We start from the raw sequence: 14928 nt of genomic DNA, 5'->3' as shown, positions 1-14928 counted from the left end.
CTGCACTTCAGGTGGAGGGGAAAAAAAAAAATGCATGCTGTGTCCAAGACCCCAAAAGACGGTAAGGTTACTTAACTTTTGCAAAGCCACCAGGCACATCACAGACAAACCTGAAATTGGCCTTTAATATTTTTAACTCCATTTCTGCTCCTCAGCTTAGCAGAGCATGTTCCACACCCACCTCTACTCTCAAAACAAGCAATAAAAACACGGTGAGAAGCAGACTCTAAAACACAAAACCAGTTCCATAACAACTTACGTCCATTGTATTCGTTGAGCAGCCATTAAAGGGATGGGCAAGGGCCAGGGAAAGGTCACACGTGTGCGCACACACGTGAGCAAGCACTTGTCCCGACAGCGAGTGCTGCGGCCAGAGAAAGGACACCGTTTCCAGAAAGCTCATAATCTCCATGGACAACCGTTTAAATGTAAAAGACAACAGCCAGAAGCAGAAGTGAAACGTCATTTTGCTTTAGAAAGTAAAACTGCAGCTGCAGACGAATTACAGTAAAGGGGAGTGAGATCGGGAACGTGCGAGCATCCCCACCCACGTGCACCTCACCGCGTTGGTGTGAATCCCTAACGTGGACATGAGAGTGTCTGACGTATACATTTATCAGGGAAGAGCTTTTGGTAGGACGCCCATATTCATTAGCACCTCATTAGCTCCCAATAATGATATTAATTAGGAAATGACAGCTAAATCAGCTTTGTGCTTTGCGAGATATTCTCCTAGCAGCCTCCTCAGTAGGCTTTTGTGAATGAAGGAAGCACTAATTAAAAACATACCCCAAAACAACATTAGTTGGTGTAGAATGTTTTCCACCTCATACCGGAGAATCGGCTCTCTTAGAAGTGCCTTTATTGCACGCTTAATATGCACTAAGGCTTTCAGTAAAATATTCATTAAAATTGACGTCTTTCCCACTGAGCCATCCCCCAACCTGGCCCCACCCCCGTGCCTCCCTACCCCCTCCACACACCCTCATGTGCCAAGTGTTCACCGTGTGCCCAGAAAGATGGGGAAATGACACCTCCCAGAAAGCAGTCAAAAGACAGCCCATTCAACAGCCAGGTGTTTTATTAAGGTGATAGTTTATCATTTACCACTCACTCACATGGCGTACCTCTTGGTCCAAGCCCGGGCCATGGCATTGTATGTGCCCCTGTCCCTTAAGTACATTCTGGCAATGGACGGAACTAAGGCATCATCGGGGTTGGGATCGCAGAGCATGGAGCAGATGGACAACAAGAGTTTGGATATGGTCAGCGCAGGAGACCACTGGGACTTGAGGATATCCAGACAGATACGTCCCCTTCTGTCGATATTGGGGTGGTAGATCCGGGTGGTGAAGTAAACCCACGGAGGGTGAAAGGGGTAATCGCATGGGAACTGTATGTTGAGTGAGAAGACCCCTCCCTCGTACGGGCTGTTGGGGGGACCCATGATGGCCCCCTTCCACGTGAACATGTCATTGTCCACCGGCCCCGCGGAGCACATGGGAGCCGGGTCCGTAGTGATGTCCATCAGTTCCTTCTGCAGGCGCTTTAGAGCTGTAGACGTGTCCATGGGAGCGGGCCCTTTTGGAGCATCCTGATAGGGACAAGGGGGAACCACGGGTCAGGGGGGGTGGACCACGGGTTAGGGTGGGCGTGGCTTACGGGGGCCGGGGTTAGAGGGGCAGACACCCCCCAGGTCGGTGGGTGGGTAAGAAGGCTGGAGCCAGGCTCTGGGGTGTGGGGGGCTGTTGGGGTACAAGGCTGGTGGGGAGGAGGGGGGAGGAAAGGACAGTTGGGGACTCGGTGGACCTGAGGGGCTCCTGCTCACCTGTGTCCTGCTGGTCCCTGGCACCTCCATGTCTGCCTCCTCCATCGCTGGGTCTGCCGCTCAGACCCTGAGCCTCCAGGCTGCGCTGCTGGGACTCACGTCCGCCCAGCAATAGGACCAACCGCTCCCGCCAGGCCGCCTGCCTCTGCCCTTGGCCCTGCGTGCCTGGGGCAGGAGGGGATACGCTCTGTGATGTCACAAGAGCCCGCTGGTGACGTCAGCAACTCGGTGGGGGTGGGGACAGGGGAGATGGGAGACCAGAAAGAGATGGGGTGGAGGGAAGGGAGACCATGGAGGAGAATGGGAGGAGGGGGGAGGGTCAATGGAGGGGGTTGGGGTATGGATGGTGGGAAGATCCGTGGAATGAACTCAGGGAGGCAAATAGGGATGGAGGGCAGGAGGGTCCATGGAGAGGAATGCAGGGAAATGGAGAGGGTGGACAGTGGGTGGGACCACCGAGGGGAATGGGGGCTGGGACCAAGGAGGGGAATGATGGGGAGGTTGGGCGAGAGGCCAGGGGAGGGCGAAGGGGGCGGGGGTGGAAGGAGCCCAGGCTCCCTGGCTGGCCCACCACGGGTGCCCTGCCCTGGTTAGTTGGGTCTCAGGCACCGTTCCCCCCACCAGCTGAGAGTCACGGGAATGTAGAGGAGCCGTTGGCTCCCTGAATTCCTGCACCCCTCACCCACCCAGATTCACCTCCGTGAATGCTTTCCCCCCTAGCTTTGTGCTGATCTGTCTCCTGCCAGTCTCGCTCCTGAGCTCACTCTCCCTCTCTTTCTATGGACTCAGATGCCCTGGAGAGTGAGCTGTATCCCTACGGGCCCTTTAAGATGGGCTCTTCCCTCACAAAAAAAGTTATACACTGACACCCACACCTTAAGGGGGGGTCCTAGTCATAAGCAATCATTGTGCACCTGTGTTGGTCATAAAACAATATGTTCCCATACAATTGTGGGAATCTTCCTATCTTGACTGTTGCTTAAGATGCAACTGTGGAATTTCAGTCCATTCACCAAAAGTGTTTTTGCTTCACAAGTATCAAGAATCACCAATGCTTTTTTCCAAGCCTTGCAGTGTATACAACTTTCTTTAATTGCTTTATCATGCTGTAACCTTGAAAAACACTGCAATGGCAGTTAAACTCAAAATGTGTAACACCAGCAATACACGTAAGTCATTCAAACTGACACACACAGCAGTGTGAACAGCTTTGTGCACATTGACGCTGCATATAGTCACTGAGGACGGCTCTGGCTGACAAAAACCATCACAATATGCAACGGATTGTAAACCACATTCTAATGTCAGAGAGGACGGCATATGCAGAAAAGTGTGCATCTCCAAATACGACGATTACTAAGATATTTGTATTTATTTCTGTCAAAGGAAAGAAGGCATGTACACAGAATAGAGGCACTCATTTAGAATTTACACAGAAGGGGGGGTCTTCATTTGTCTTTAACTATTGCCCAACTTTCATCAAATACTTATAGGCAGGGCCTGGCCAGGTAGCTCAGTTAAAGCATCTAAGGTTGTGAGTTTGATCCCCAGGCAGGGCACATACAAGAATCAACCAATGAAGACATAAATAAGTGTGACAACGAATCAGTGTTTCTTTCTCTCTCTCTTGCTCTCTTTTCCCCTTCCTCTCTCTCTCTTTCTCTCTCAAATCAACATGTTAAAATAAAGGAATGTTAATTACTAACATAAAACATATAAAAATATATACTGCACTATAGTAAATCCAGAATAATCTAATGTAGTAATATGGTGGAATGTTAACTACTTAGCTCTCATTTAAAGGTTAAGTGACAGTATTAGAAAACACTATAAGTATAATTTGTTAAAGAATACACAATACAAGAGGAAAATTATAGCATTAAACATATAAAAGAGAATATAGTTCTCGGTATGTGATTGAAGTTAAGTTGTCATTGTATAAAATAGACTATTATGTGGATAATATGTTTTATATATGACTCAAGATAACCACAAAGCAAAAGCATATAACAAGTGCATGAAAGGTACAAAGAAATCAAAGCATACCACTACTGATTATTATCAATTTACAAAGGAAAGCTGCAAAAAAGAAAGAAAAAAAAACAAAAGAACTATAAAAGTAGACAGAAAACAAGAAAATGGTATTAGTAAGTCTTTATCTCTCAGTAAATACTCTAAATGTGATGAATTATCCAATCAAAAAAAGGTAGAGCTGCTTGATGGGAAAAAATAAAACAAAAAACAGTACCCAACTATTATAGCCTACAAAAGACTCACCTCAGCTCACTTCAGCATTAGCAAAAGAAGCAGAGCCTCTAAGTGAAGGGACAGAAAAAATATTCCATGCAAGTGGAACCAAAAGAGAACAGGGTAGTTCTATTTACATAAGACAAAAGAAACCTTAGGCCAAAAAATGCTAACAAGAGACAAAGTATCATATACTGATGAAGGGGTCAATTAGTCAAGAGGATGTAACAATCATAAACAATATATTCATGCAACATGGAATTTGCTAAATTTACTAAACAAACACTAGCAGATCTGAAGGGAGTCCTAGATGACCAACCATGTATCATTAGTAGGGTAATTCAATACCCTACTTTCAACAGTGGATAGATTACCCAGACAGAAAACTAAGGAGGAAACTTTGGATTTGAACTATAATTTATATCAAATAGACCTAACAGACATATACGGAACAGAATATACAGAACATTCTATTCAATAGTAGCAGAATACATATTTCTGTAGAGTTAACAGGCAGCATATTCAGGAAAGATCACATATTAAGTCACAATGGGAGGGCTAGAAAATTTAAAAAGACTGAAATTATATCAAGTATCATTCTGAAAACAATGGTATGAAACCATAAATCAATCACAGGTAGAAAAGTGGAAAAATCACAAATATGTAAAAATGAACACATTTCTGAAAAAACAAAATGAGTCAAAAATAAAATCAAAAAGGAAGTTTAATTTAAAAGTCTTAAAACAAACAAAAATGGAACTATAACATTCCAAACCTATGGGATGCTACAAAAAAAGTTCTAAAAGGAGAGCTTATTGTGGTAAACTCCTACATCAAGAATGAAAAAAGATCAAATAAAGAGGTTAACTTTACACCTCAGGGATCTATAAGAAGAACAAACTATGCTCAGTTCACAGAAGGAAGAAAATAAATGAAGTACAGACAAGAAAAAATACGAAAAATCAACCTAATGAAGCTGGTTTTTGAAAAGCTAAACCATATTTATAAATCTTTACCTAGAATAACTAAGAAGAAAAAGAGGACACAAATTCAAAAAAATCAGAAACAAAAGAAAAGAGACATTACAACTGCTACTATACTAGAAATATAAAGGATGGCAAGAGATTGTTGTGAACAGTTATACAAAAATAATTGAACAACCTAGAAGAAATGGATAAATTCCTAGAAACATACAACCTACCGCCATTGTACCAGGATGAAAGAGAAAATCTGAACAGGTCAATAGTGATTAAGGAGATTGACTCCTTAATTAAAAACAACAACAATAAACACAGCAAAACCCAGGACCAAATGACGTCACTGGAAAATTTTACCAAACCTTTAAAGAAAAATCACTGCCAATTCTTTATAAGGTCATTTAAATAATTTTTAAAAGCAAAAGGCCTCAAACTTTTACAAAAGCAATACTACCCTGATACCAATTTCAAGTTCACATAAGGACATTATAGAAGAAAGCTATAGATGAACAACCCCAATGATGATAGATGCAAAAACTCCCAACAAAAAATATTAGCAAATCGAATTAAACAACACATTGAAAGGATTATACAACACGACTAAACAAGATTTCTACCTAGGATACAACGATGGTTCAACATCTGAGAATCAATAAATTATACACAGCACATTAATAAAATAAAATGTAAAATCTTATTAATTTTTCAATGTATGCAGAAAAGTTGACAAAATACATCTTTTCATGATAAAAACCCTCAACAAATGGTATAGAAGAACACACTTCAACATAAGACAAACCCACAATTAACAATATAATCAATGATGAAAAGTTAAAAACTTTTACTCTAGGATCAGAAATAAGACAACTCTTACTGCTCCCGACTTGGGGTCCTGCCACCCACTGACACCTTCTAGGCAAAATTTCACAGTTTAAGGTTTGATGATAAAGGAAAGGAGTCTATTTAAAAGCTTTGCAATTTTGAGGCATGCGGAGATTTAAAAAAATGGAACAAATGAAAGAGTAGATCAGAGCTCCAGAAAAAATATAACTAAGCAACAAAGAGATGGCCAACCTATCAGATGCAGCATTCAAAACACTGCTAATCAGGATGCTCACAGATTTGGTTGAACAAGGTCACAAACTGGAGGAAAAAGTGAAGGCTATGAAAAGTGAAATAAAGGAAAATGTACAGGGAACCAACAGTGACAGGAAGGAAACTGGGACTCAAATCAATGCTATGGACCAGAAGGAAGAAAGAAATATTTGACCAGAACACAATGAAGAAACAAGAATTCAAAAAAAAGTTAGGAGAGGCTTAGGAACCTCCAGGACATCTTTATGCATTCCAACGTCCGAATTATAGGGGTACCAGAAGGAGAAGAGGAAGAGCAACAAGTGGAAAAGTTACTTGAACAAGTAATGAAGGCGAACTTCCCCAATCTGGCAAAGGAAATAGACTTCCAGGAAGTCTAGGAGGCTCAGAGAGTCCCAAAGAAGTTGGACCCAAGAAGGAGCACACCAAGGCACATCATATTACATTAGCCAAGATTAAAGATAAGGAGAGGATCTTAAAAGTATCAAGAGAAAAAGAGACAGTCACCTACAAAGGAGTGCCCATCAGACTGTCCACTGATTTCTCAAAAGAAATCTTGCAGGCAAGAAGGGGCTGGAAAGAAGTATTCCAAGTCATGAAAGGCAAGGACCTCCATCCAAAATGACTCTATCCAGCAAAGCTTTCATTGAGAATGGAAGGGCAGATAAAATGCTTCCCAGATAAGGTCAAGTTAAAGGAGTTCATCATCACCAAGCCCTTATTATGTAAAATGTTAAAGGGACTTATCTAAGAAAACAGAGATAAAAAATATGATCAGTAAAATGACAACAAACTCACAGTTATTAACAACAGATCCTAAAACAAAAACAAAACCAAACTAAGCAAACAACTAGAACAGGAACAGAACCACAGAAATGGAAATCCCATGGAGGGTTAGCAACAGGGGAGTGGGAGGAGGAGAGAGGGGGAAAAGGTACAGAGAATAAGTAGCATAGATGGTAGGGAGAAAATAGACAGGGGGAGGGTGAGAAGAGTATGAGAAATGGAGAAGCCAAAGAACTTATATGTATGATCCATGGGCATGAACTAAAGGGGGAGGGAATGTGGGTGGGAGGGGTGTGCAGGGCATAGGGGAATAAAAAAGGGCTTTGAAATTTTGGAATAACAGTTTTTTTTTTTATCACTTAAACCTATCAATTAAGGCTAAAATCTAACTCCTGAGTTCCCCATCATCCCTGCTGTTAATTTGTAATTATGTAATTTCTGTAGGGTTAGTGTACAAACTACAACAACAAAAGATACAAAAGCTACACAATGTGGGAAGAAGAGCAGCCTTCCGCCTCAGATCCCGTCCCCTCCAGAACACCCAAAGGAGAACAACCCTGCCACCCTCTGCCAAGCCAGCCCGGCCCTAGGCTGTGCCTAGAGTGTGTTCTCCCATTTAAAACATCGTCCTCTGGGAAATGCCGGCAGCTGCAGCACCATCATCCAGGCATCCTCAAGGAAGAGAGCCAGAGAGCCAGTCTCCGCCCTCTTTTATTTTAAATCTTCTGGCCCATAAGTCCATGTGCTCTGGAGGTGTCCTGCTTCTCAGCCCACCCCTCCTAGAGTGTTCACCATTGCCTCAGGCAGCCTCCTCCTGCGACCCGTCCTACTCCGCCCCAGGGATCCGATCAGATCTCTCTGTATCATTACTCCTCTTATTTAGCATAGTATACTGAAAGTCTTAGCCAGAACGAATAGGCAAACAAAGAAATAAAGGCATCCACATCAGAAAGGAAGAAGTAAAATTGTCATTATTTGCCGGTGATATGATCAAGATTCCACCTAAAACCTGTTGGAACTAATTACCAAATTAAGTAAAGTTACACAAAGAAAATCCACACTCATAAATCAATTGCATTTCTGTACACGAACAATAAAACATATGAAAATGAAATAGTGTCCCATTCACAATAACATCAAAAGCAATGAAAAGAGGAATAAATTTAATCTCAAAAGTGAAAGATTTGTATACTGAAAACTTCAAGACTTTGATCAATTTGAAGAAGACACGAATGGAACAATATCACATGTTCATGATCAGAAAAATTATAATTGATATTGATAAATTAGAATTGCTAATTTTTAATATTGTTAAAATATCCATATTATTTAAAGCCACCTATAAGATTCAGTACAATCTCTATCAAACTTCCAATGCTGTTTTTCATAATAATAAAAACACAATCCTAAATTTCCTTGGAGACAGAGATGACTTTGAATAGCTAAAGCGATTCTGATGAAAAACAATGAAGCCAGAGGCATCACACTTTAAATTGTACTACAAAGATACAGTAATCAAAACAGTATGGTAATTGCAGAAAAGTAGACCCGTGGACCCATGGAACAGAACCAAGAGTTATATATAGGATCATGTAATATTTGATAACAGTGATAAGAATAGTGAATGGGGAAAGAGTAGTCTCTTCCAAATATGATGTTAGGGAAACTGGCTAACCACATGCAGAAGAATTTAATTGGACCCCTACCTTATACTACTCACAAAGAATAAACAATTAAACTGAAGTAGATTAAAGTCTTTTGTAATTTAGTTCATTGTATTTTCCCCACTGCCATTTGTCCCCTTTATAATTCCCTCCCTCCAGCTGGATCAAAGTCTTAAATGTAAGGCTGGAATCTATGGAACAGCCAGAGGAAAACATTGGCAATATTCTCCTGGACATTGCTTTGGCAATGACTTCTTTGTATAAAAAGCTGTACTACCTTAAAACCCTTTTAAAACCATTGGTGAACTGTTCATTCAAATTGTCTTTTTAAGGGTTCCTTGCCCTTAGGCAATATCCTGCTTCAAATAAAAACACAAGTAACAGAAGAAAAAAAATTAAGTGTTGCTACCTCAAACTGGGAAGCTTCTACACCACCAAATTAAAAATTAACAAGTGGCCCTGGCTGGCGTAGCTCAGTGGATTGAGCGTGGGCTGGGAACCAAAGTGTCCCAGGTTTGATTCCCAGCCAGGGTACATGCCTGGGTTGCAGTCCATGACCCCCAGCAACCGCACATTGATGTTTCTCTCTCTCTCTTTCTCTCTCTCTCTCTCCCTCCCTCCCTTCCCTCTCTAAAAATAAATAAATAAAATATTTTAAAAAATTAACAAGTGAAAAACCAAACTACATAGTGGGAGTAGGTATTTTCAAATTATATTTGATTAGGTGTCAGTATCCTAAATTTATAAATAACTCATACAAGTCAACGACAAAAATCAGACAAATATATAACATATGTGCCACACTTATGCGAGATGTTAATAACAGTAAAAACTGGGGAAGTGGGGGGAGGAAGTATATGGAAACCCTGTGTAATAGCTCCTCATTTTTTTTTACAAACAAAACTGCTCTAAAAATAAAGTTGTACGTTAATGTTTTTAAAGTACATATGTGTAAAGGTAATCATACAAAAAGCAAATTTCTTTAAAATGCATAGTCAGAGATAAAAAACTAATAAGGGAGTAAAATAATTAATTGATTAATTTACTTGGATTACAAAAGATGAGGTTAGCGGCATAGATTTCATCATATTTAGATACAACTCGTTGATTTTCTGAAGAATGTGTTTGTTGCTTTCAAGACTGCAACACAATGTTTACGTTCATAAGATTATCTAGTCTGTTAAGATCACGACTTGACTTCCAATAAACCTTATGCAATGTCTGAGGACACATATTCAAGAGGAAAGAGATATGTCTTTATTCATAATAGCTTTTTATTACTTTCAGAAAAATTATTGGAGGCCCTGTCTCAAATCTATTTGCTTGCCGGTTCCTTGGGAAATAAACAATTCATTCTTTCAAGCTGTTCTGTTACTCTACAACATTGCTGTAGGTTGCTGAAGAATTTATGTAGGTAAATACCAGGCAAACTATCGTGTAATTGAAGGGTTGATCATGAAATCTCAGCTACATGGTTAGACAGTTCCATGTGATCATGACTAGATTTTGTAGTTTAATTTGATGATGTACTGTAACACATTTTTAATATATGAAACTTAAACCTAAAAGTTACATTAGTTTTAAGAGCTTTTTAAAACCATGAGTGAGTTGTTCATTCCAATTCTCTTTAAACAAACAACATTCTGCTTTAAACAAACTGGAAATGAATTGGTGAATATTTTAAAAAGTGAAATAGCAATTACTCTCTTCTTGGAGTTCTGCCCTGCCTTTTAAAACCTATCCTTTATTTTGTGGGGGGTTTTTTTTGCCTTCCACTTTTTGAATAAAAGTTTAAAGAATAAGCCCTGGCTGGCATAGCCCAGTGGATTGAGCGTGGGCTGGGAACCAAAGTGTCCCAGGTTCGATTCCCAGCCAGGGTACATTCCTGGGTTGCAGGCCATAACCCCCAGCAACCGCACATTAATGTTTCTCTCTCTCTCTCTCTCTCTCTCTCTCTCTCTCTCTCTCTCTCCCCCCTCCCTCCCTCCCTTCCCTCTCTAAAAATAAATAAAATCTTTAAAAAAATGAGGTTTAAAAAAAGTTTAAAGAATAAAACTAAAAAGAACATAAAAAATAAGACTTTAGTATTCTTTTTGTGGTTCACTACTCAAAACATTTATTTTTTTTAGCTGATTTCACCTATGATATGGTGACTACTCATTATTTTTCTCTCTTATGTCTTCTTCAACTTCATACAATGAATATCACTGATATGTTTTTGTTACTTAAAAATTCAAATAAATAATGAACCAGGCCAACAATTCCTTCATTTTTCTGTTTCTAACTAATATAGCACTCCAATAAAGGGAGCAATCTTTCTAATGGGTTAGTAAATATAATGCCCTCTGATACTGTCTTCTCTTCTCATAAAGAACACATTATTAATACTTGTTACTAAGATAATGTCAACTGTAAGATGGAAAGAATGTGATAGAATCATGTGTGTGCATTCTGTGCATTGTAGGAAACCAAAGCAAGTTTGTAATTTAAATGGATTTGTCAGAGGTAACTATGATTCAAAGCAGACAATAAAAAGACAGTTCAGGTGAAATACTAATGTGGCACTTTCATTTTGAGCAACATGACACATTGTCCTTAATGATAATCCTTAAAGCAAATAAAATGTTGAGTTTTTAAAATATTTAAAAATCACATTTTAAAAAATATATAAAGCTAGGCAACATATAATTATAGGCCAAACTGCCACTGAAGACAGGCATCTGTAGATGGTAAATAATGTACTTAACCTGCTTTTGTTCTAAAGAGCATTCTTTAACCCAATGAACTTTTGGTTTTCACATCCAAGGGCTAAGTATGGAACAAACATTCCTGGCTCCACTTAAGTTGGGGAATAAAATACAAGATGGATCATCCGGAGAGCTAAGAGCAAAGACGAGTTACTGTCCACCTTAAAACTTTGAACAGTCAAGTATGTATGTTATAATGTATGTGGTAGTCATATAATAGAAATCAAGTTTTAATTTCTCTATTACTGCAAATGAAATCCAGGGGGAAAATATAATGAAGTTAAAATAAATCAAGGAGAGAAAAAGATGCATATTGCTTTCTGAACAGAAAAAATAACAAACTAAGATAATTATCTGTATATTCAGGTAGAGTGAAATTACGCCAAACAAAAAATTAAATGTTCTGGTGAAAAGGTACATTTTTTAATCCAGAAATAATAAAACAAAAAATCTGTCTATATGCCATTGAAAATATGAGAACTCAGAAAATTAGTAATTAAAAACATGAAAAAAATAGTCCAGGAAAAGTCCACTCAAAATGAAGCTTATGTAACCACACTAATATCAGGTAAAATAGACTAGAAAGTAGAGGTATCATTTGAAACAAAGAATTTTTGATTCACAGTTAAAAGGTAGAAATGATAAAAGTTTTATTCCTCCAGGGTATACAAAACTTCTATCCTCATAATACCTGAAAACATTGCTTCCAAATCTACAAATGAATAAAAACTGACACAAGTATCAGGAGGAACTTACAAATCAACAGAGAGGGAGTTTTGATAGTTCCATAACTGACAGAATAAAACAGCTACACGGAAGCACACCAACTGTGGCCCCTATTCATGGGAGGCAGATTTCTGAGTAAGGTTGAGAGTCTCAAATTTCTGCCCTGCGTGTGAAGGAACAATGACAAAAATGTGCTCACTGACCTGAGAAAGTCTTGGGCACAATTGCATTATAACCGAGAATGTGACTTGGAAAATGCAAGGTCGCTTTTGCGAAATAAAAACCCTAACCCCAGACCTCAAGATGATTGGGTTGAAAATGTACTTTTCCCCTGCGAGGTGGAACCCTGAGCCACAGAAAACGTAAACATTTTTTCCAGGGCAGATAAACACCGTGGATTCCAGAAAAACACATTTTTTCCAGGGCAGATAAACACCGTGGATTCCAGAAAAACACGTGTAGGAGTATTTCTAGTACCTCCTACAGAAGTTATATACACAGGAGAAACAAAGTGACTAAACGCTGCTATCCGATTCCTCTGGAAATGAACTCACAAAACGAATTTGAGACGAAGAGGTAAAAATAGACAAGAGTGCCCTACAGGAAGTCACAGACACGTATCTAGCAAATCGCAAAACCATGCCTGCAACCTCCTTGCTGCTTAATTTCTTTCTGTTGTGCATTCTTGATCTCCTTGCCTGAGTTCAGAAGGTCTTTAACATCTCACCTGAATTAATGCAGTATCCTGACTGGCCTACCTGCCTTCAATGCATCTTTGTTTAATATATTGCACGCACTTAATTCAGAGCCCTTTTAATCAATTAAGCACCTTCTTCCACGAAATTTTCAATATATCCCACTATAAATACAATGAAATTAGAGCTCTTTGAACTAACCTTCAAGATATTTGAACACTTTTGCCCAAACTTTGCAACATTATTGCTTCTGCATCTATTTTGGGACTCCCAGTGTCCCAAATGCACCAGTTACCAACCTTTGCTTTATTACACAACAATGTGAAGTTGAGAAATGACATCTTTTTTTCTCAGATCTGCCACTATTCTCAGCCCAGTTCAAATCACACCTTGTTTAAGCGATTTTCCAGATTTTCTGAGTTGGAATTGTCTCTCACTTACTCTTCGTTCACTTATAACAGTTTTTCTGTATCACTAGTATTGTAATCAGTCCAATCTGTGTTTTTCAAATGACTTCTATATAGGTTTTTCATTCCTACTGGATTGTGAAATCCTTAAGTGTAGAAATATGCTGTATCTATCTTTGCACCCTCGGCACTTAATAGGTTGATCTACCCATAGTAGGTTTTCAATAAATACATAGGATTTCCTTAGTTCATAGTTTGGCCTTGGGGCAAGTTCGCTCCCCAAGAACATTTGACAACATTTCTACCTGACAAAAAATTATACATGGCACTTTTAATTTTCCTTCTCAGCTTGTCATTAATTAAGAATGGCAAAAGCTGGGTTGTATGGAAAATGCAATCAGTCATTCTTTCCAGAATAAACTTTTTTTCCTCAGATTTTTCTATTGTTATCAAGCTCCCTGAAAGTCACTTAACTTCTCCGGTAAACTACATTATAGGATCCCTGAAGTCAGAAAGTGTTATGTACTCTAGGGAAAATGTGGACCCTAGCCAGACAGGACAAAGAGAAGTTGATGCAGCAAGCTCTAAATATGAGCATCATCTATTTCACAATTTTGCCTGAACTGTCCATGTTCAAAAGAAAAACAATGACTAATATTTGTGGTCTCAATATCAGCCATGGTGAGACAGGGTCCCCTCAAGATGACTGAACTGTCTTAACCTGAATTAATCAAACAGTGACAGTCCATGATTTCTATTTCAAATAAAAATATTATATAAAGATCTGAGAATAGTTTCTCATATTTTACGAATATAAGTCTATTCTCTCATTGCCTCTTTGGGTATGTATGCAGACCACATTTGCTATCTGAATTTCCAAGTTTCAAAATCCATAAAGAATAGCTTGTAAAGCAAGTTGAAATACTTTCTTCTTGAGAATATTGACATTTTGCTTACCTTAAATGTCACACCTCAAGTCTTCATCGGAATTTTCAGTTTCTTTCGTTGAAATGGGTAGAGAAGCTAGACTGGGAATAGGATACAAGTAGAGAACTTAATTTTTCTCTCCATTTTTTGAGTTAGAATATAGTTAGAAAGTTCATTTGAATATATCCAGATTGGTATAATTGGAATTTGCAAAATGTAACATATTTGAACATCCTCAACAGCAGTTGAACAGATGCATGAAGAAATAAGCCATGCCCATAATGAGGCTGATTTGTATAAATCATCTAGTCTTTGCTTGAAATGTCATTGCTTTTAAGGATACTTCCTTGATGTATTTAAAATTACAGACTACAAAAAATAATTTGGAACTCACTTAGAGCATGGTAGAAACTATAGGCATAAATTACATGCAATAAAAATACATGTAAAATAAGACTTATTTGCAAACATCACCTCATGTTGTCAATGCTAACAAATAGCCTTGAAATTCACAATGCAACACATGCTCACGACTTCTCCTTTGTGATCTGGAGAAAGCTAAGAAAGCCAAGGAGTCTGGGAAGCCAAATCATTAATCTGTACAGATAAACATCAGTTAATTACACTTTAAAATAAATTATCTAGTTGTTATAGCATCTCCTTTCTACTTTTTGTAGGCTACAAGCTGAAGAAGGCATACAAAAGTGGTCATTGTCACTTACTACCTACTTATGTGACTTTAAGTTATTCACTTAGATTTTTTAAGCCCGTTTTCCCTTTGATAAAGTGTGGGTAATATATCTACCTGCTTATCATCACATGATTGTTG

General features: G+C 38.9%; 1 protein-coding gene across 1 annotated transcript; it reads right to left on the bottom strand.

Annotated features, from left to right (window-relative positions):
* Positions 1-1114: 1114 nt before the first annotated feature.
* LOC114505198 (ubiquitin-conjugating enzyme E2 2-like) lies at positions 1115-1570 on the bottom strand. Its single transcript, XM_028523087.1, has one exon. The coding sequence runs from the start codon at positions 1568-1570 to the stop codon at positions 1115-1117; it is 456 nt and encodes a 151-aa protein (XP_028378888.1).
* Positions 1571-14928: the final 13358 nt, after the last annotated feature.

Source organism: Phyllostomus discolor, chromosome X (assembly GCF_004126475.2).
Source record: "Phyllostomus discolor isolate MPI-MPIP mPhyDis1 chromosome X, mPhyDis1.pri.v3, whole genome shotgun sequence".
Classification (NCBI taxonomy): Eukaryota; Metazoa; Chordata; class Mammalia; order Chiroptera; family Phyllostomidae; genus Phyllostomus; species Phyllostomus discolor.
Note: the sequence above shows the minus strand (reverse complement) of the source record. Positions and strands in the feature narration are given on the sequence as shown.

Coding starts and splice junctions, on each gene's coding strand:
- LOC114505198 (XM_028523087.1), bottom strand. CDS start 1,570: ATGGACACGTCTACAGCTCTAAAGCGCCTGCAGAAGGAACTGATGGAC.